Source organism: Cyprinodon tularosa, unplaced genomic scaffold (genome assembly GCF_016077235.1).
Source record: "Cyprinodon tularosa strain WSP-4 unplaced genomic scaffold, ASM1607723v1 ctg90, whole genome shotgun sequence".
NCBI classification, from domain to species: Eukaryota; Metazoa; Chordata; class Actinopteri; order Cyprinodontiformes; family Cyprinodontidae; genus Cyprinodon; species Cyprinodon tularosa.
The window spans coordinates 2,554,090-2,576,116 of NW_024039674.1; the positions used below are offsets into that span (position 1 = coordinate 2,554,090).

Here is a 22,027-nt window from a genome sequence, read left to right on the forward strand (position 1 = left end):
TAATAAAGCACAATCATACTCAGGTTTGCTCCCGCTCTATTTTTCTACCTGAAAACTTAATTCAACAGCAGCCTCTGGGCGGGTCTCCTCCTCTTCACCGCAGCGGCTGGCAGGTGTTTTTTCATCTAAATAATCTAAATCTTGCAGCTATATTTGCTGTGATCAGTGGGAATAAAGTAGTTTTAATATGTTTTTAAGTGAGAAAGTCCACCTGAAAACTTAATTGCAGTCAGTTCATCCAGATTATTATCCTGCCTATACTATTTCTGTCGGAGGCGCTCAGACCCCCACATACCAGCGGTGCACCGACAGCAGAAATCCCTTCAACAGCAGCCTCACCGCGGCGGCTGGCAGGTGTTTTTCATCTAAATAATTTAAACTGCAGGCACCAGGATACCGGCAATAAAAGCGAAAATATTCCGTCGGCAGGTTTCAGGATTTTAAGTTAATTTAGGAGTGATCACAGCGCTGTGTCATCTGCGATGTGTCTGTCTCACGGCCAGCTCGCAGGTTTGATTAATACTTTGTAATAAATACATGAATAAAGCACAGTCATACTCAGTTTTGGACCCGCTGTATTTTTAAATACGCAGTAGAGCTATTTAAAGGTAGTAGAGGACATGTACCTGTATATAAAAAATGCGCCCTATAGTCCGGTGCGCCTTATGTGTGTGTTAAATACAGAAATGGGACACATAACTGAGAGTGCGCCTTTTAGTACGGTGCGCCTTATGGTCGTGAAAATACGGTATTTAAAAATAAATAAAATAGGGAAATTAACTAAATCAGAAATTTTATTTATTATATTTTTAGAATCCAAATATCTGCATGTCTGAATAGGCTTGAAAAGGTTAATTTAAAGCTTGTCTAACTGATTACTACAAGCATATAAGGAATGATAAAGGTGCTAAATAAATGAAATATATATTTGGTATGTGCTTGATTTCAGATGCTTTACATGATTCTCAGGTCAATAATATGTATTGTGTCAAAATTCTGCCAAAAGTCCACACATTTAACAAATACTCAAATAAGCAGTTTTATAAAAATAAAAAGAAATCATGCATGTAAACTACCCTCCATGCACATTTTGAATGTTCTATGAGTGCAGATTTATACTATGAGGCCCCAAATATATCACAACCTTTTCTGCGCTTGTGGTTTGCTTTTTATGCGCCTACAGATTCTTTTACATTTATGTGTGGACCTGTTTCTGCTTGCTGATGTCAACTTTTGTCACTTTTTAAGGCGTTTAACACTGGACCAAATAGCTTGTCTGCAATTGGCTACTTTTTAGGAAATCCCACCTCTAGAAGCTGTAATCTTCTTACTATTAGCAAAGCAACTTCTCTTCAAGAGTTAGAAGTTTGTAATCAGAGTCTCCATTAATATAACTTTGTCTGGATGAACACTGGATTCTGATTGACTGTAGGGTTATAAAAGGTTATAGGTTATCTACAAAAAAAGTTCAGTTCAAATAGACCAATAGTTTTGGCTAGCTCAAACGCTAGTTAGAAACAGGGACACACTGGCTGTTTCTCAATATGTGTACTTGTGCGTTCTCGTGTGCTTGTGAAACATCATTAGCCTCAGCGCTAGTACTGTTCCAATTCACAAAAACACAAAACCGAGAACAGACAAAGTCCCCTGATGTTGTTCTCAACCCCCCGAGTACGCATCAGAGCAGACTTGTCCGTTCTTGAGATTGACAGCTGTCCCAGCATGCACTGCAGCAGCAGCAGCTTTCAGTGGAGCGCTCATTGAGCTCAGAGTATAAAGTTAAATGTTCTCTTTTCTTTTGCTGTAGTTCAATAAAAGTATGTTTTTAGATCATTTGAGGCAAGAACAATATACTTTTAAGCTCCAATATACAGCCCATTTACTAATTTAGTGGGTAAAAAAAAGTTCTGATGTTGAGAGGACCGCAGCAACCAGCAGACCTCTGAGGCTTACCTTAGCATGTTGCAGCAGCCCTCTCTTTGGCATAGCAGTGTATGAAGCACCGCTGGCTCTGATGGGGAGTTTTTGTTTTATGTGGCACATTGTTCATTTGATTTGTGTATATCTGACTGTGTTAATTATTATTCCTCCACTAAATGAAAAAGTAAGAATTTATTATTATCTAGAGAATATTAATAACAGGAGGTGAAATGCAGCTCCAGACAAGCCGAGCATGTGGCGACGTCACGAGTACGCTTCTGTTCCAGTTGACCCATATTTACGCTGCGTGCTCCCGTTTTCCCTAAGTCCGTAACTTTCCTAGTGTTCCTGTCAAGAACACACGTGGCGAATACACGAGTTCATAGTCACGTTCTTATGAATAGAGGAACAGCCAGTAAACTGTTTTATAACGCTGGTTATCGTTGCAACGCGTCACAACTCAAGAGGTAGGATTTCCTAAAAGTAGCCAATAGCAGGCGGGTTGCTTTTTCTGGTGGGAAACCCCTTCAAAGTGGCATAAGTTGACAAGAACGACAGTGTTGGTAAATTATTTTTAAATATTAACCAGTCATAGGTACTAGTTACTTCTCCAAAAAGGTAACAGAGTTAGTAACTCAGTTACGGCTCAGTGAAAGTCACTAGTTACTAGCGAAAGTAACTACGCAGTTCCTATTTTTGTTATAAAATGTCCAAGGAATTCAGAAAACTTTGTTGGAATTATAAATTAGACTAAAGGTTCAATAATGGAATATAAGGTGTTTGTTATTAATTAGGGAATAAAATAATTAATAAACATTAAAACATTGAAAACTCATCTGCACTAATTTGGTTTGTGTGGTTTGACAGCAATATAATTATGTAAATATGATCATGCTTCTTGTTTATGATAAAAGAGAAATAAGATGTTTTAGAACTGCGGCAGCCTTCAATTGGCTATAAAATAGATATGAAGTGGAAACAAAGTTTTAAAAAAAATCCTAGCATTAGAAATCATAAATCATATAAGTAGAATCAATATAGCCTATAGCTAATAATTTACAGTAGTTAGTCGCAACACTGAGGAGCGATCAGAAATAGGCCAATACAGGAGGAGGAGGAGGGAGGCTGCGTTTGCGTAGAAATCAAACCACACGCATGAAGAGAAGGAACAAGCACTCATGTGTGATATATAGGGGCCCAGTTGTACTCTATTTCTGCATATAAACACATTAAACATGGGCATGAAGAGTAGTTTATGAGCGTTTATATGAATTAAACTTTCTAAAATGCATGCATTTGGATATGTAAGTGCTGGGCCTGACACCAGGTGAACCTCCCTTGTGCTTTGGATTTAGAATACTATTTACATTTGGACAACAAAATGCCTCCAAATATTAAAAATTAGGAAGACATTTTTTTTTTTTTTTTAGAGGTGTGGGCTTTCTGTCACACTCCATCACATGTCTTATTTTATTGATGTATTCTGAGTTTCTATCATTCTGTGATCGTTTTGCCAGTGCACTTCACAGGTGCCTGAACCTGTAGTAGCTAGCTACAGAGTGTAGCTTTAAATGAATATATGAAAATAAACACTCCGCAAAAACACAATAACTTGCCTTCATATAATTTCTTCTACAATGAAAATCATCTTTTGACAGGATAAAATATACCCGTAAATTTAAATCCTGTGACTGCAATTGCTTTCGAAGGGAGCCGTCCTACTTTATGATGACTTTCACCTGAAGAATCTGAAACTGTCAACCACATAGCAGGCAGCGATGCAAATTTAACCAAACAACTGTGAGCAGAGTGACAGAAGAGCAAGAAGGAAGGCAGGAGAAACCTGCAGCCGCATCAGATGAGGCGTCTGTGCAAGCAGCCACTCACCGGTCCTCTGAGGTCAATGAGTTCCTGTCTCATTTGGACAATAAGGTGGTCTTTGGCCATGAGGGAGCGGTACAGGCGCTCATTAAACTCTATTAACTCGCCATGCATCTCTGCCACCTACAGCACACACAAACAAGGAGAGAGAAAAAAGGCATTTAATCTCACTGTGAATGGTGATGTAAGGCAGCAAAAAGTGTATTACTTCATTTCTGAAACATTCGGATAAACAGACTAAAGAAAAAGAAAGATAGTCCAGGTGAAGCATAATGGAAGCTGACAGCGCTAGACAGATTCTGGGAACCTTGCAAACAGAGACGGCTTGAAACGAGTGAAGGTGTGAAACTAGTGCATTTCTCATGAAGCCAGAATTTTTCCAGTCGGGTATTCTATTTTCATTAGCTCTAACTAACCTCGACGTGCCGTTACTCACATCTGTGTGTGTGTGCTTCAGGCAAATTACAGCAGAGCGATTCATCTTCTGCATGTGTGTTTCTTCCTCCTCTGTCTGGTTAACTGGCTTGGACAGGGAGGACGGGTCTCTGTCTGGGGACTGATAGCTGTGACACATACTGTGCTGCATGGAGAATACCAGCTGTAACAGCCGCTTTGGGCGACTGACAGGTGACCTGGATCAGTGCTGCTGTTACCAACGGCAACAATCATACCTCCAGTAAGTGGGTCTGCATGTTCTTTTATGAATGTGAAATATAAGGTGCCATAAAAGAAAATTTAAGGATGTTTGGTACAGATCTTTTACCTTAATTTTCTGAAAAGAAGCTTTTCGGCACTGACTGCCTGGTTCTGACGGGGGTACTTTTAACTTATTTAGGCATGGTTTTTGCATGAAATCTTAGCAAAAAGTAATGTATCTTTTTCTTTATTTGCTTTGAATTAAGTCTTTCTTAAATAAAAGTTTTGCATATTTAAAGACAAACCTTTTTTTCAAATTCTTCTCTCAACAACAGCTTCAGCCCCGATTCTAATCCTTGAATCAGCTCTGATCTAAGCCATCCATTGTATCTCTAGCTGGTGTTGTCCTGCTGGAAGGTGGACCTCCGCCTCAGCAGGGTCTTTGAACTGGAAATATCTCCATCCATCTTCCATTTAACCCTGCCCCTGCTAAAAAGAGCTTAATGCTAACACATTCATGTGCAACCATTGGGTTTATGTGTTTAGGGTGATGTGCAGTTAAGGGTACGACTTTACATGTTTTGCATGTAGGCCAAAATATTGCAGTCTTGTCTTAGCAATGCATCTTCTTCCACTTCTTTTTTTGGGGGGGTTCTTTACAATGTGAAGTGTAAATGTAACTACATTCATTGTTACTTTTCTTTGTGGCACCTTATCACAAACAGCTTTGGATGTCTACAGTTCCTTCAAGAGTCAGCATGGTCCTATTGGCTGCTTCTCTGACTAAAGCTCTCCTTGTCCAGCCTGTCAGTCATGATGGATGTCAACGTCTTGGTAGGTCTGCAGATGGTCAATACTTTCTCTTTGTTCAAATGATGGATGTCATAAAACTTAAGGATGGATTTTAGAACCTAAACCTGCATTAAACTGAACTAGAACCTGTCTGCTGAATTGAAAGGGCTTCATGGTGGTAATAAACGTGTGAGTCTTGAACCAAAACTGCTGCAGTTAGACCCAGATAAAACAGTTTGACTCTATAAATGCAAATGCAAGCCACACTTTTCAGATCTACATTTGAAATGAAGGGGGGAAAAATTAAACATTTAACACTTGGTTTTGTGATCTTCTGCCTTGTGCTGGCCTTTAACACACAAAAAAAAAAGATGAACTTTTATGTAAATGTGGAGGAAAAGAAAAGCTTTAGTGGTATGATTACTTTCACAATCCCCTAAACAAAACTTTAAATGCACTGGTCTAAATGTTTGGACATGTTCAGACTCCCTGCTCTGTCAAAGTGTGATGCCATCTACAGGTGATACCGCACAGCTTCATAAAGAAAATAATTTTAGTTGCCATGGCAACAACATCACAAATAGACAGAAGTAGCTGCTGTACCGTACATTTGTTCTGCTTCTGGGACAAATAATAACAAATCTTTTTCATTTTCTGAGTTTCTAATCAGAAAAGATGAACAAAGAAGCGCTTTGATCAGAGTGTGGGGATACAACTAAACTAAACATCAATCAGGAGGTTTTGCACAAGGTGTTGTAACATCTGTATTCAAGCTCCTCTTTATGGGAGTAAAGCCATTTAAAGTATTTGTAACTGTATAATGACAATAAAATATATTTCCATTTTAATTCTGGTGCAAATCAACCCCATGTTAGATCTTAATCATGAATATTTTCATCTTAAATTCTACAACAGATATAAAAGAGTCTTTACACACAGCAATAAATTAACATTTTAATAATATTCTAAATGTCTGAATATGCTTATAGCCAAGGAGCACACAGAATGTGAACCTGATAAACAAAAATCAATAACTTTTATTCATTAATATAAAACTAAAGCATTTTCTAGGACTAGAATGAAGAGACACTCATTTCTGTCCAGTTTTGATGGATATTTTCTATCTTTCAAAATACAGTATATATTTTTTCCATTAGACTATGATTGATTGACAAACATGAATATCAAATCATTATAATTGACTAGACAGATAAAGCTGACTAAAATTGTAATACATTTACTATTTTCATAATGAAAATACATGATTTCATTTGATTATTTATTATAAGAAACTGATTTAATGTATTTTCTGTCCCTAAGTGAAACACTGTGGGCCCAGAAGCAAGCTTTTAACAAATTTGCAGTAAATTATCATCATAATACCTGGGAGATGCACTATAAGTAAAATATTTATCTAGTTTATCTGCATAAATAAATTTTAATTTAGGGCTAACTAGTCTTTTAAACAAAGATAGAACTGTAGAGTTTATATCAGCATCCTGATACATAAGATGGGGTGCAAATTTTTATATTTGTTTTTTAAGGATAATCAATAATGATTTCTCAATACCAATAAATGATCGGGACATCCCTATCATCTATGCAAGTTGGACAATTTGAGGAGCTTCGAATTTTTTGAAGGAAGTAGGTCAGCTAAATGTGATTTGGATAAAAGTGATGAGACAAAAGGGAAAAGTGTTAATGTTCTTTTCATGATCACAAATTTCCATTAAAACAACAAGTCGGCCCAAAATAGGACCTGGTAGTACTTACAAAATCAGATTATGAGAACCTTAAATTATTTTTTTTAATGGAAAAAAGCAAATATTATGTAATATTCATAATATATGATAAACAAAAAAAATTATTAAAAAAAACTTTCATCTCTATCACTGCCTTTCTCCATCTCTTTGCTAATGTGTGATCAAAATGCTCTTTTTGAAAAGCATTCCTTTTATGATGCCATAAGGGGAAATAAGCAGTCCAGAGCAGTCTGTAGCAGCCCATTGGTCAACCTCCAGCCTTCATCTAGGTCAGGTGCTGCTAGGTCAGAAGGCTGGGGGCATGGAGAGCCATAACAGCTCATCCAGAGAAGGGCTGAATAAGCAGATTTTTGGTAAACGCCGTCTGCCTAATCTGAGAGGAATTTTCCAGCAAAAACATGCTCTGAGGACTTAATCGTTAATATTTTTATTTTCAAATGGAGCATAATATGGGACCTTTAAAAGGTCAGATTGACAATAAGCAAGCAAAGTACAAATCAGTGTTTTGCTTATTTCCTCTTAGGGGATAGTGGATATTGAAAGTGGGAATCATAGGTCTCTTATTTAGAATGGTACGGTCTTTACATATCCGTTTATGTGGAGCTTTCAATGATATGATGTTGATAACCATGTGTTCATCCTCAGCCTCTAACAGCATAAGCTCTATAGATGGTATGATGTAATAACCACAAGAGGTTCATAGCTCTTGTGGTTATTTTAGAAGCCGAAAATTTTGTTATCCACAGTATGAAGGTGCAAGCTAATAAAAAATAGCTCTGGTTGAAGCTCAACTGGTGAACAGGTGGGCTTAGTTGATCCCTTGGTTCTTAAAAAAATAAAATAAAATAGGTACAACAAAGTACCTAAAGACATAAAACTGTCAGAAACACTGAGACGTTACAAATCTCCGGCTCAGACAGACCTCCGAAAGCAATAAAACAAAGCTAAAAGGGATCTCTAAACATAGAAAACAAGCAGATTTTAACTGAAGACAGCGAACCAAAACCACTCATCGTCAATGTTTGCTGAAAGACAGCAGGATGAAGATGTCAAACAGTGTCCCGAGTAATAAGCCAAAGGACACACAAACATTCAGAGCTAAAGGAAGGGAGCATCTGAGGAGCCAACAAACACGACAGCTTGTCAATTTCTACTCAGAGAAAGGACAGGAGGACACGTCTCCATGCCAGCCATTCATCACCTTTATTCATTCAACCGCCACTGCTGCGAAATGGAACATTATATAAGACCGAATTAATTTTAGGTGTGAAGAAACCCAATTAATTCTAAGTGAGAGCAAGCTAATAGGATTGTGTATGTGTGTACAGTATTGTGTATGTGAATGTGGACTTCACGCCAACCAAAGGTTGCTCTACATTAGGAAATCCATGGTGGCAACGTGTTCGTCTTATAAATTTGATTTAAAAGGCAAGGTCATCTTAGGATGCCGTCTCCTGCACATTTACTCATGTCTGGGCCTTAGCGTGACCTGGCTATTATGTCATTATCCAGCTAACCTTCCTCTGGACAAGACCACCCAAAGCCCCCACTCATGTTTCAATCAGTCTCAGGAATTCAGCAGAACAAAAGCTAATTGTTACCAGTCAACGGATAAGAGATAATGGCAAAACACTGAGTTATTTTGGTGGCGTGAAAAACATATTGCTGAATTAATCCAAATATTGCAAAAACAACAGGATGAAAACTAACACTGAACATCTCTTTATTAATCTCACACTGGAGAAATTCCCTCTCGGCATGTAACCCATCCTCTTGGGGAGCAGTGGGCTGCCATTGTGCCCACGGAGCCGTGTGGGGATAAGGGTCTTGCTCAGAGACCCAGAGTGGCAGACCGTGGGAGTGGGGCTTGGGCATAGAACTTCTGGATTCTAAGCAAGTGCCCTAACCACTAGGCCACCACTCCCCCATGTGGGATTTTATGACACAGCAACATCTAACGCTGAAAGTGCGGCCAAAATTTGCATTCAGGTGCCATTTTCCACCATCCTAAACACACCATGCCAGATGATTCTGGTAGTGGCAGAATCATGTTGGGAGGCTTTCCTTCAGAAAGAGTTTGGAAACTAAAATAAATCCTAGCCAGGGTTAAAAACTGCAGGATTACAATCATAGAAATACAATCTGAGCTACAATTAAGCTAAAAATGGTGAAGTCAAAGTCCAGGCCTAAATTCAACTTTGAATTTGAGGAAAGATTATAAAGTGCTGCTGTTTACAGGCATCATAGGTCTGATTTGACTGAGTTTGAACTACAGTGAGGTATTTATTTTGAACACCCTGCTATTTTGTAAGTTCTCCCAGTTAGAAATCATGGGGGGGTCTGAAGTTGTCAATGTAGGTGCATGTCCACTATGAGAGACATAACCCCCCCCCAAAAAATCAGGATTCACAATGTGTTTTTTTAACTATTCATTTGTATGATACAGTTGCAAAAAAATATTTGAACACCTGCTTATCAGCTGGCATTCTGACCCTCAAAGACCTGTTAGTGTGCCTTCAAAATATCCACCTCCATTTATTCTCCATTCATCATCCATTTAATATCCTTAATTAGATGCACCTGTTTGAAGTCATTAGCTGCATAAAGACACCTGTCCAGCTCATCCATTCAGTAAGGATCCAGCTACTGACATGGCCAAGACCAAAGAGCTGTCCAAAGACACTAGAGACAAAATTGTACACCTCCACAAGGCAGGAAAAGGGCCACTGGGAAATTGCTAAGCAGTTTGATGAAATAAGGTCCACTGTTGGAGCAATCATTAGAAAATGCAATAAACTAAAAATGACTGTCAGTCTCCCTTGGACTGTGGCTCCATGCAAGATCTCACCTCGTGGGGTCTCCGTGATCCTAAGAAAGGTGATAAATCAACCCAGAACTACAAGGGAGGAGCTGGACAATGACCTGGAAAGAGCTGGGACCACCTCTCTAAGGTTACTGTTGGTAACTTAAACATCTCGCTATGCTTAGTGTGAGGGATTGCATTGGTTTTCCTTCGATAGAAAAATTTAAATAAATTTGACTGTATGATCTGGTGAACTGTAAAGTGCCTTGAGATGACATGTGTTGTGAATTGGCGCTATATAAATAAACTGTATTGAATTGAATTAATACACTCAGATGTCATGGTTTGAAAGCCTGCATTGCACAGAAGGTTCCCCTGCTTAAACCAGCACATGTCAAGGCTCGTCTTAGTTTTGCCAATGACCATTTGGATGATCCAGAGGACTCATGGGAGAAAGTCATGTGGTCAGCTGAGACCAAAATAGAACTTTTTGGTCAGAATTTCACTAATCATGTTTGAAGGAAGAAGAACGATGAGTACCATCCCAAGAACATCATCCCTACTGTGAAACATGGGGGGGGGGGGGGGGGTTAGCATCATGGTTTGGGGGTGTTTTCTGCACATTGGGACCATGTATTGCAAGATTTTAGGGAACAACCTCCTTCCCTCAATTAGAGCATTGAAGATGGGTCGAGGCTTGGTCTTCCATCATAACAATGACCCAAAGCACACAGTCAGGATAACCAAGGAGTGGCTCTGGAAGAAGCATATCAAGGTTCTGGCAGGGCCTAGCCAGTCCCCAGACCTAAACCCAATAGAGAATCATCGGAGTGAGCTCAAACTCCATGTTTCTCAGCGAGAGCCCAGAAACCTGACTGACCTAAAGAAGATCTGTGTGGAGGGGTTGGCAAAAAATCCCTCCTACCGTGTGTGGAAACCTGGCGAAAAACGACAGGAAACATTTGACCTCTGGAATCCCAAACAAAGGCTACTGTACTAAATATTAACATTGATTTTCTGAGGTGTTCAACACTTATTTGCAGCTGTATCATTCAAATAAATAGTTAAAAAATCATACATTGTAATTTTTTTTTTTTTGATCATGTCTCTCACAGTGGACATTTAAATATGTTGACAATTTCCGCCCCCCTTCATGATTTCTAAGTGGGAGACCTTGCAAAATAGCAGGGTGTTCAAATACTCTATTTACTGTATATCGGTAAAGAGGAGTAAGAACAAATGTTGATTAGTGAAACTGATTGCAATAAACCCTAAAACTAGCAGCACATTTGACTGCAGTGAGAGGTGGTTCTACAACTATCTGACTCATAGGACAAAAGAACGCTACAATTTTTAGACTTTGTTAAAAAAAATGGCAGAGAATTAACCAGATGTTTCTATACAGTATTTCTCTGGTCTGGAGATGCAATATAATGACTTTAGATCATCAGTTGTGCTGCAGAGCAATAACTTAGTTCTGCACAGTAATCCAGATGATGATTAGAGAGTTAAACAACTGTAGAAGCAGTTTGCTCAAACTGGAAAAAAATACACTATATTGCCAAAAGTATTTGCTCACCTGCCTTGACTCACATATGAGCTTAAGTGACATCCCGTTCCTAATCCATAGGGTTCAATATGACGTCGGTCCACCCTTTGCAGCTAGAACAGCTTCAACTCTTCTGGGAAGGCTGTCCACAAGGTTTAGGAGTGTGTTTATGGGAATTTTTGACCATTCTTCCAGAAGCGCATTTGTGAGGTCGCACACTGATGTTGGACGAGAAGGCCTGGCTCTCAGTCTCCGCTCTAATTCATCCCAAAGGTGTTCTATCGGGTTGAGGTCAGGACTCTGTGCAGGCCAGTCAAGTTCATCCACACCAGACTCTGTCATCCATGTCTTTATGGACCTTGCTTTGTGCACTGGTGCACAGTCATGTTGGAAGAGGAAGGGGCCAGCTCCAAACTGTTCCCACAAAGTTGGGAGCATGGAATTGTCCAAAATGTCTTGGTATGCTGAAGCATTCAGAGTTCCTTTCACTGAAACTAAGGGGCCAAGCCCAGCTCCTGAAAAACAACCTCACACCATAATCCCCCCTCCACCAAACTTTACACTTGGCACAATGCAGTCAGACAAGTACCGTTCTCCTGGCAACCGCCAAACCCAGACCCGTCCATCAGATTGCCAGATGGAGAAGCGCGATTCGTCACTCCAGAGAACGCGTCTCCACTGCTCTAGAGTCCAGTGGCGGCGTGCTTTACACCACCGCATCCGACGCTTTGCATTGCACTTGGTGATGTATGGCTTGGATGCAGCTGCTCGACCATGGAAACCCATTCCATGAAGCTCTCTGCGCACTGTTCTTGAGCTAATCTGAAGGCCACATGAAGTTTGGAGGTCTGTAGTGATTGACTCTGCAGAAAGTTGGCGACCTCTTCGCACTATGCGCGTCAGCATCCGCTGACCCCGCTCCGTCAGTTTACGTGGCCTACCACTTCGTGGCTGAGTTGCTGTCGTTCCCAAACACTTCCATTTTCTTATAATACAGCTGACAGTTGACTGTGGAATATTTAGGAGCGAGGAAATTTCACGACTGGATTTGTTGCACAGGTGGCATCCTATCACAGTTCCACGCTGGAATTCACTGAGCTCCTGAGAGCGACCCATTCTTTCACAAATGTTTGTAAAAACAGTCTGCATGCCTAGGTGCTTGAATTTATACACCTGTGGCCATGGAAGTGATTGGAACACCTGATTCCAATAATTTGGATGGGTGAGCAAATACTTTTGGCAATATAGTGTATGCACATATTAAAAAAGGCTGCAGACTGCAGAATATGTTTGTAAGTGAATTTTTATCCTGCAGCCTGTAATACCAAAACAGATTGCAGTAAAACATTATGCACCAGGTGAAGCATCATGGTGCTGCATTAGCTGGAAGAGGATTTGCTGGAGGACTTTGAGTGAAGATTAACAAGTTCAACACAGTGTTTTACAAGTAGCTGCATCCAATGATAATTTTTTCTAATTTTGTCAAATTAGATCCACAAACCTAGAAAACATTTCCTGGGATTTTATGTGAGTACAAACAAAAAGTTTTAGCTTAATTTAAAAGAGGGAGTAAAGTCTTTGATGTAGTTTTCCTCTGCCCCCTGAATCCATTCTTTGTAGAAACAGCTTTTACTGTAGATCCAGATTTGGGTCTTTTGATGCAGCTCTGCCTGCTTCAAAACTCTAGAGGCTGGAATAATAAACAATTGTAATTTGCTAAAGAACTCTAGCTCAGACACATTAGCGGAAGATATATTTTAAAATCTTGACTAAAAATCTAAATGAACTGCAGGACTGGACTTTAAATAGGCCATTCTGGGTCAGGATTCTGATTTGATCTAACCATGCATGGTATATCTGGCTGTTTGTCCTTCTGCAAGGTAAACTTTATTAACCTGACAACAGCCAGATGCATGTCTCGCTCCGCCTAGCTCCACTCACATACATCTGGGAACCCGCCATAGGAATTGCCTTTACTGAAGGCTGGGCCTTATCAAAACTCCTTGCATATGATTGGATAAGCCACTTGTCTGTCATCTTTATTGACGTGCTATTTCAACCACTCACACCGAAGCTAACCCGTGACGCTGTGAGAGGAGGAGCCATTTGGTAGATCAAGCTCTTGCCAAATCCGGTCGGGAGAAGGGCGAAAACATCGTTTCCACCAACAAAAGCCTTCAAAGCCGTTCTCTGATGTTCTTTTAATGAAACAATATCAGATAGATTGGACAACACAGAAGAAATAGCAGCATCAATGCTAACGCTTGCTTCCTCAATGCGAGCAGCCATTGTTGTTGGAATCTCACGGTCGCTTCTCCACTCCAGGACACACCCGCCCTGCGTCCTGATTGGACAGACCATAAATTCGGTTGGGAAAATCACTTTCAATGAGCGGGTTCCCAGATGTATGTGAGTGGAGCTAGGCGGAGCGAGACATGCATCTGGCTGTTGTCAGGTTAGAACTTTATCCCCAGTCTCTAGTCTTCTGTCAGGGATTGATTGAACTAAGCTCCAGTCTTCTTCCTATCAACTCCGACCAGCCTCCCTTTCCTTACGTCCCCATAGCATAATGCCGCCACCATCCATGTTTCACTGAGGGAAAGTCTATCAAGTGTTGTACATATACACAGCACATAGGTTCTTAAATACGTCTTTTTCTACCTCTCTTTGATTACAGGTGTCCTTTGAACTTGTAAACTGGATATCACTACAGCTCATTCAGAGCCACTGGGGCCCATTTGGAAAATCATTCCCATTTAAGGTTGTTTTTTAATTGGAATGAGCAATTAATGAGAGTTCCCATTTAACTATGAATCAATTTTGTATTTTTCTAGTAGAAAAAAAATTACAAAAATACACAGAAATCCATGGCCGTAAAAGGACGCCGTTTGGAAAAGTCATTTGTAGGCTTTCCATTGTAAAATGTTTTTCATGAATTAATGCCATCTTAAATAAATAGCGAGAATCCAGACTATCTAAGCTTATAAAAACAAACAGCTTGTAATGATGCTGCAGTAATTGGCTGAAATGTCAGATTAAAGTCATTCTAACAGAGGACTCTGGCTTCTTATTGACTTCTAATCTTCTTTGTTTTTCATCAACTAAATATAAGGAAAGGAGGCGAGAAAACAAAGGCCAAGGTGAGTTAGTCCTTTGTACCTTGATCAAGCTCACACATTACTAATCTGATGTTTCTGCCAGATGTTGAAACTATTGTTCTGACCCAGACAAGTGAACTCAAACACCCACACACACACACTCGCAAAAAATGACACACTGTTTAAATTAGACCGTGGGTTTAATTGATCATTTTTCATTAATTCAATTATTGTTCAAACAAGGATTTTAATTAGGTTTCAAACAAACCTCCGGTTCACTGCTCATTCTAGACAGTGAGGAACTCATAATAAATAAGTTTAATTCATTTTTTATCTGTTTTTTTTCCTTTTATCACACTACAAAATAATAATACTGTTTATTAAATGATTGGAGAACGCTCACACTGGGTTTTAAGAATCAGAATGTCTCTCTGTGAAAAATACATTTTTTTATTGTTTGCCTCTCCATTCTCTGGTAAATAAGACAAATGTTTGAAATTAATAAAACAAGTTATGTTTGATACTAACAATGTAAGAAATATTTATATATATATATATATATATATATATATATATATATATATATATATATATATATTAGGGTTGTCAAAAGTATCGATACTCAAAAAAGTATCGATACTGAAACGTTGTATCCGGATACAATACTATTTAAAAGTATCGATACAGTGCTACCACCAGTGGCACCTAAGCAGTCATTCATCTAAAGTGCAGAATAGAGGAAAATTCACTTTCTGAACACTCTGTGATTGAATAATTCTACGCACTTTTCAGTTTCACACTTTTTGTAAGAGCTGCAGCTGCTGAGAATTATTTTTATTTCTTAACTGGTTTGGCTAGCGTCATTGTTATGTGTGCAAAGCATAGCCAAGGAAGGAACACTTAATTTGAATTTTATAAGTTTTTTATCAAGCTTGCTTAATATTGAGCACAACATAGAAACCTTTATTGTATTTATTTATTAATGAAAATATTTCTGTAGAATTTTGGAGTCTTTGTTTTTATTCTTGTGGTATCGAAAATGGTATCAAGTATCGAACATTTTCCTTATATAATTTCCTCAACCCTCGTGGGGTTGTATGTGTCTTCCTCAAGCAGAGAGCTCTGACACGCTTATCCAAGTCATCTTGAAAACATTTTCTTCGAAATGTTGGCTACATATGACGTGTTTTTTTCTCTGGCCAGAAGTTAGATGCCAATCCTCCCTCTTCAAGTAGACAATCCAATGACGAATCCGTGGTGGATCATGAATAGGAAAGGTGAAGTAACAATTTTTTTTCCCTTTTACCCGACATAGTATTTCAACATCCAACTGCCATACATGTAGGCATTGTCAATTTAATTATAGCTCTCGCGAATTTCAATGGTGAAGTCCTCTTGAAATCTTAAACAGCTGTTGTTGATTGCAGGTGTGTCTAGTAGTTCCTACTAATTTTGCTTTTAAAGTGGGGAGAATGGAGCTCGGTTTATCACACCGTGACATCACTGCCGGAAGATGTCAGAAGTGAGGTGTTACTATATTTGGGCAAAAATGGCCAGTCCCAGACTCGGTGATTGGGACGAAGATAATTGTTTTTATTTTTTTACTGATTAAGGCTAAATTCATTAAATCACCACAAACGTATTAGTTTGAGGTATAATTAATGACCCATTGGTTATTCGTTGTTGACTGGACTTTTCCTTTAAATTAAAACAAAAATAATTATATTATTTTATTTAATTTTCATTTAATTATTAAACAAACATTATCACCAGATTCCTGATCTTTAAAGCACTTCTAAAGAACTTTCAGTTTTAGTCAACTTTTATACCTTTTATACCAAAACACTGCCAATACGCCATTAAACAATAGCTGTACGTTAGAAACACGTTCAGTGGTCGTCTGGAATACGTCAAATACGTTGATACGAGTATTAGATAAGTTCTTGATGAGTTATGTATAAGTTGCTAGACACCACGACTCATGAGTGACTTACACTTAACGTATGTCAACCATCAGATAACTTACCTGTAACTTATGCCCCACGTATGAGCATTCGCTGGCATACGTCAGGACGTACTCGTATTTGCCATATGTCGACGTGTGCCAGCGTGTTTCACAGTGCTTCAGCATGCTAATAACTTATACACAACTTACCCATATCTAATCCCACATATACCAGCAGTTTTGCCAGATTTTTCATAGTTAGGCATACGCTGGTCTAAATTGTCAAGGTGTGATTGGGGCTTAAGTTGCATTAATGATACACAACAAAGAATGATATTTATGTCATGTAATTGTTGTTTGCAACATTTTCTTCAGAAGAAAAGATATCCTAAATCCTATTTCTAGAGATCCATTTAGCCAAAATTGTCCCAAAATATTGCCCAAATTGTCCCAACAAACAGTTTCTGCTGCACAGAAACTCAGGAAAACCCCCACCTTCCATCCTACTAGAATCTCTCCCATCTTTTTCCTCTCGCCTCCCTCAGCATGATCGGATCTGAGCTACACCAAGCTGAGCTGGCCTGAGTAAGAAAGGTTAAAATAAAAGCCCTGCCAGAGTTTAATCCTCACCTCCCTAAAAAGAAACAGATTCAAAGAGAGAAAGAGAGATAAAAGCAGAGCAAGGGCAGCAGCAGGGTCCTAGCCCAGCTGACCCACAACCAAGCAGCCTGAAATAGTTGGGAGCGACAGGGAGAAGGTGACGGAGCTGAACAGGGCCAAGAGAAGGAAGATACAGTAAAAGAAGGAGAGAAGAGCTATCAAAAAGGACAACTTAATTAATTTATTTCTCTTAATCTGGTGCAGCTAAGAAGTAACTGTAGTAACTCAAACCTAATCATCAGCAAATTCTATTATTTTTTTTTATTTAAAGATTAAAGGTCCGTAGACATTTTTCATTATAATCTGTTACTTTACAGGTGCTGGTCATAAAATTAGAATATCATGAAAAAGTAGATTGATTTCAGTAATTCCATTTAAAAAGTGAAACTTGTATATTATATTCATACATTACATACAAACTCATATATTTCAGATGTTTATTTTGTTTAATTTTGATTATTACAAATGACAACAAATGAAAATCTCAAATTCATCATATCAGAAAATTAGAATATTGTGAAAAGGTTCAAAATTGATGGCCCCTGGTGCCACACTCTAATCAGCTAATTAACTCAAACCACCTGCAAAAGCCTTTAAATGGTCTTTCAGTCTAGTTCTATAGGCTACACAATCATGGGGAAGACTGCTGACTTGACAGTTGTCCAAAAGACGACCATCGACACCTTGCACAAGGAGGGCAAGACACAAAAGGTCATCGCTAAAGAGGCTGGCTGTTCACAGAGCTCAGTGTCCAAGCACATTAATAGAGAGGCGAAGGGAAGGAAAAGATGTGGTCGAAAAAAGTGTACAAGCAAGAGAGATAACCGCACCCTGGAGAGGATTGTGAAACAAAACCCCTTCAAAAATGTGGGGGAGATTCACAAAGAGTGGACTGCAGCTGGAGTGAGTGCTTCAAGAACCACCACACACAGACGTATGAAAGACATGGGTTTCTGCTGTCGCATTCCTTGTGTCAAGCCACTCTTGAACCACAGACAGCGTCAGAAGCGTCTTGCCTGGGCTAAAGAGAAACAGGACTGGACTGCTGGTGAGTGGTCCAAAGTCATGTTCTCTGATGAAAGTAAATTTTGCATTTCCTTTGGAAATCAAGGTCCCAGAGTCTGGAGGAAAAGAAGAGAGGCACTTCATCCACGTTGCTTGAAGTCCAGTGTAAAGTTTCCACAGTCAGTGATGGTTTGGGGTGCCATGTCATCTGCTGGTGTTGGTCCATTGTGTTTTCTGAGGTCCAGGGTCAACGCAGCCACATACCAGGAAGTTTTAGAGCACTTCATGCTTCCTGCAGCTGACCAACTTTTTGGAGATACAGATTTCATTTTCCAACAGGACTTGGCACCTGCACACAGTGCCAAAGCTACCAGTACCTGGTTGAAGGACCATGGTATCCCTGTTCTTAATTGGCCAGCAAACTCTCCTGACCTTAACCCCATAGAAAATCTATGGGGTATTGTGAAGAAGAAGATGCAATACACCAGACCCAACAATTCAGAAGAGCTAAAAGCCACTATTAGAGCAACCTGGGCTATCATAACACCTGAGCAGTGCCACAGACTGATCGACTCCATGCCACGCCGCATTGCTGCAGTAATACAGGCCAAAGGAGGCCCAACTAAATACTGAGTGCTGTACATGCTCATACTTTTCATGTTCATACTTTTCAGTTGGCCAACATTTCTATAAATCCTTTGTTTTTATTGGTCTTCAGTAATATTCTAATTTTCTGATATGATGAATTTGAGATTTTCATTTGTTGTCATTTGTAATCATCAAAATTAAACAAAATAAACATCTGAAATATATGAGTTTGTATGTAATGTATGAATATAATATACAAGTTTCACTTTTTAAATGGAATTACTGAAATCAATCTATTTTTTCATGATATTCTAATTTTATGACCAGCACCTGTAAACCAGAGATCTTTAACGTTTTCCAGGCCAAGGACCCCCAAACTGATGGCAAGATGGAGTGGGGACCCCCTAATTTTATATATATTGTATGAATTTGTGTTATATCAAACTGGTCCTATAGTCACTATATTACATATGGAGTAATGTAACGAAAGAAATTCCTCCCTGGGATTATTAAAGTATTTCTGATTCTGATTCCTCTTCGATGGGACAGGTGTTGAATAAAACGGTGCCCAGCTCGGAAGAGCTCCTGTGTGATGCTGAATGTGTGCATTGATGACTGAATGACATACTCTGCCTCTATTTATCTGTTCACTACAGTGTGTTTAATTCATATTAATGAAGGTTTGCCTGCAGCAACAGCCCAGACTGACCCAGCTCATTGGCTAGATTGTATCACGTGCAGCCTGGTGCCGGACGATCCGGAGGGCTTTACCATCTTAACTGGAGAAGCAGCACAACTGAAGTTAGACACTGTCGTCTGACAAAATGCAGAAATTTATAAATGTCTTAAATCAGGTTGGGTCCGGATTAATCCGGCAGGTGGGTCCAGATCCGGACCGCGGTCCGCTAATCCGTGACCTCTGCTCTATGGTATGGAAAAACCTTTTAACCTTTTATATGCACTTTTATATACTTTCTAGAACTTTTTCCAACATTGTCAGAGCAGTTCCGGCGTCATTAAATTGGTCCCAGCGTTGTCACAAGTTTAACGTCCAAACTGTCCCACTGTCATCTGAACAGTGTCCATGTTATAAGACCAGTCCCAACACTGTCAGAATGGTCTTAGCATTATTAGAATGTTCTTAACATCCTATGAATGGTTCCAAAGTTGTGAGGACAGCGCCAGCATTGTAGGAAAGGTCAAAATGTCATCAGAATGGTGAAACTGTCTCGACAGTGAAGACGTTGCAAATACCCCAGTGTTTCCAGAACTGTGCCAGTTTGAATGGCCCAAGCCATGGAAGACTACTACTGTGCTTTTTATTTTGATTTTATTCATGGCACAAGTGAGGCCGCATCAATGGACATCAAAAGCTCATTGAAGCATCGTGTCCTTGGCCAGAACCCACCACAGCACGGCTAAAGCAGGATTTTTAGTAAATCTAAATAAAGCCAACATCTCTATCTGTGTTTGACTCACTTCAACAAAGCGGCTCCTAAACAGGAAAAGAAACAAGCCTGACAGATATTAAACGAGTGAGAGAGACGACCAATATAGACATCACAAGCTGTGCTGTCCACTCTGGGAAGTGGGAAAAATACGCCTCACACATAGACAGAGGAGGATCAGAAAATGAGCACATGAGAGTGGCAGATGGACCAATAGAAAGGAGGCATTAGAAAAGGCTAAATCTGGCTGGTGCTACAGACGGCGGTTGTTGTCACTGCAGCATCACAGTGAGCTCCAGGAGCTCTTGTGTTAATACATTGTTAACAGTGCATCCAAACAGAGATGATAAAGACAAAGTACAGTCTATCAGCTTTAATTTTGGAGTGTGAGCTATAATTGTTTAAGCACTCCAAGCCGCGTTCTGGTTGTTCTCAGACAAAGGAGCTGATGGTGAGATTCTAGATATCCATCTTCCAGTCTGTCCTTTATTCATTCATTACTCTGGGGTTAGCCTCCCCAGAAAGAAGGACAGGTCCAAAACACAACAAACAAATGAGTCTAAGGAAGTATCTTTACAGGTCTAGCTAATATCTCTGCAGATTCCACACATCCTGGATGCAAACACTTTAGACTTTACCTTCAGGCATACACTACAAAGAATTATCAAAGTTATCAAAACCAGATGCCACAGAAACAGCATCCTCCCCATGTCTCTTTGATAAACACCATTATTACCCAGATGGATACCATGCTTATTTGCACCAATCCGACCATTACTTCCTGTTTTTAGAATAACACTGTAGATAAATAATGCCCCTTTTACATTTAAATATCTTAATTTAATGCAACATGGAACCAAACTTGATGAGTGAAGCAGGTTCTTATTCTTTCAGCATCAGTAAATCCAATAATAATTTCCCCATAAGAACCGTGTTACTTTAACAAACAGACACAGCTGCACAGGAGGATCACTTGGATGGATTTTACGTTCCTGTGGGTTTGCAATTGAAACACTGATGAAATTAATAAAACATGGTTTCGTTATTAAAAACATCCGGAACCTTAAAATGGAGACGCAGGCATCTGGATATGGAGTCTTACTACAAGAGAATTATTCCGATGACAAAGAGTAATTTGTCACAAGGTTTTTGTGCTGCTTTAAAAAAATAAAAAATAAATACATTGCATGCATTATACATTAACTTTGTTTTCCAAGGATCAGAATCAGAGCAAAGAAAACCAGCGTTATACAAGCTTACATTTTAGTAGTTATTACAGCGTCTCCATCTGTAGATATTTAGTACAAACTCTTCCTTTTCATATTACTGACTGTTAATTAATTAGTTATTAAATAAAGATAATCTCTTTTTCCTGGGAAGTTCTGACCTACATTTCTCTTTATATCCTGACAGCAAAATTTACTGATGAACGGAAAAACTAAATAAACTAATGATCTAATTATCAGCTAAGACCAAAGCCCACAGATAAAACCTAAAACTTTTAAAATGTTTAATTTGATAGGGTTTGGCGAATAACTTTTAATTTGGACCATTTAACCTATAAGACATGTGGAAATTATCCTAGTGATCAGAGTCCAAATCATAGCATCGTCTCTCATGAGGCCTGCAAGTCCTGTGGAAGAGAAAAGCAGACCCACAGCATCACTGGTCCTCTTCCGTGGTGGGCATGAAGTGTTCTTCAATTAGTTTTAAGGCAAACTCATCTAAAAGTTTAGCAGCAGAAAAGCTTAAGCCTAGTCTCACAGTGTTTACCTAAGAATCAGAAGACATCTAGCCAGTAGTTTGTTATAAAGATGACCAAAAGACACTCCTGAGTCGGTCCAGAATTCATCTGTATGCAGACAAGAGTTCAGCTCAATCAATCAAGATATCCGTTGCTTTCAAAAGCGCCCGACAGACACAGGTGAGTTAAAGACTT

At 39.2% G+C, this 22,027-nt stretch overlaps 1 protein-coding gene across 1 annotated transcript in view; it reads right to left on the reverse strand.

Moving 5' to 3' along the window:
* snx29 (sorting nexin 29) overlaps nucleotides 1–22,027 on the reverse strand; it is a 204,937-nt gene that overhangs the window by 71,082 nt on the left and 111,828 nt on the right. The window contains exon 16 of the mRNA XM_038274170.1: nucleotides 3,808–3,924. Within this exon, the coding sequence (XP_038130098.1) occupies nucleotides 3,808–3,924 (117 nt within the window). The remainder of the gene's footprint in view (nucleotides 1–3,807; nucleotides 3,925–22,027) is intronic.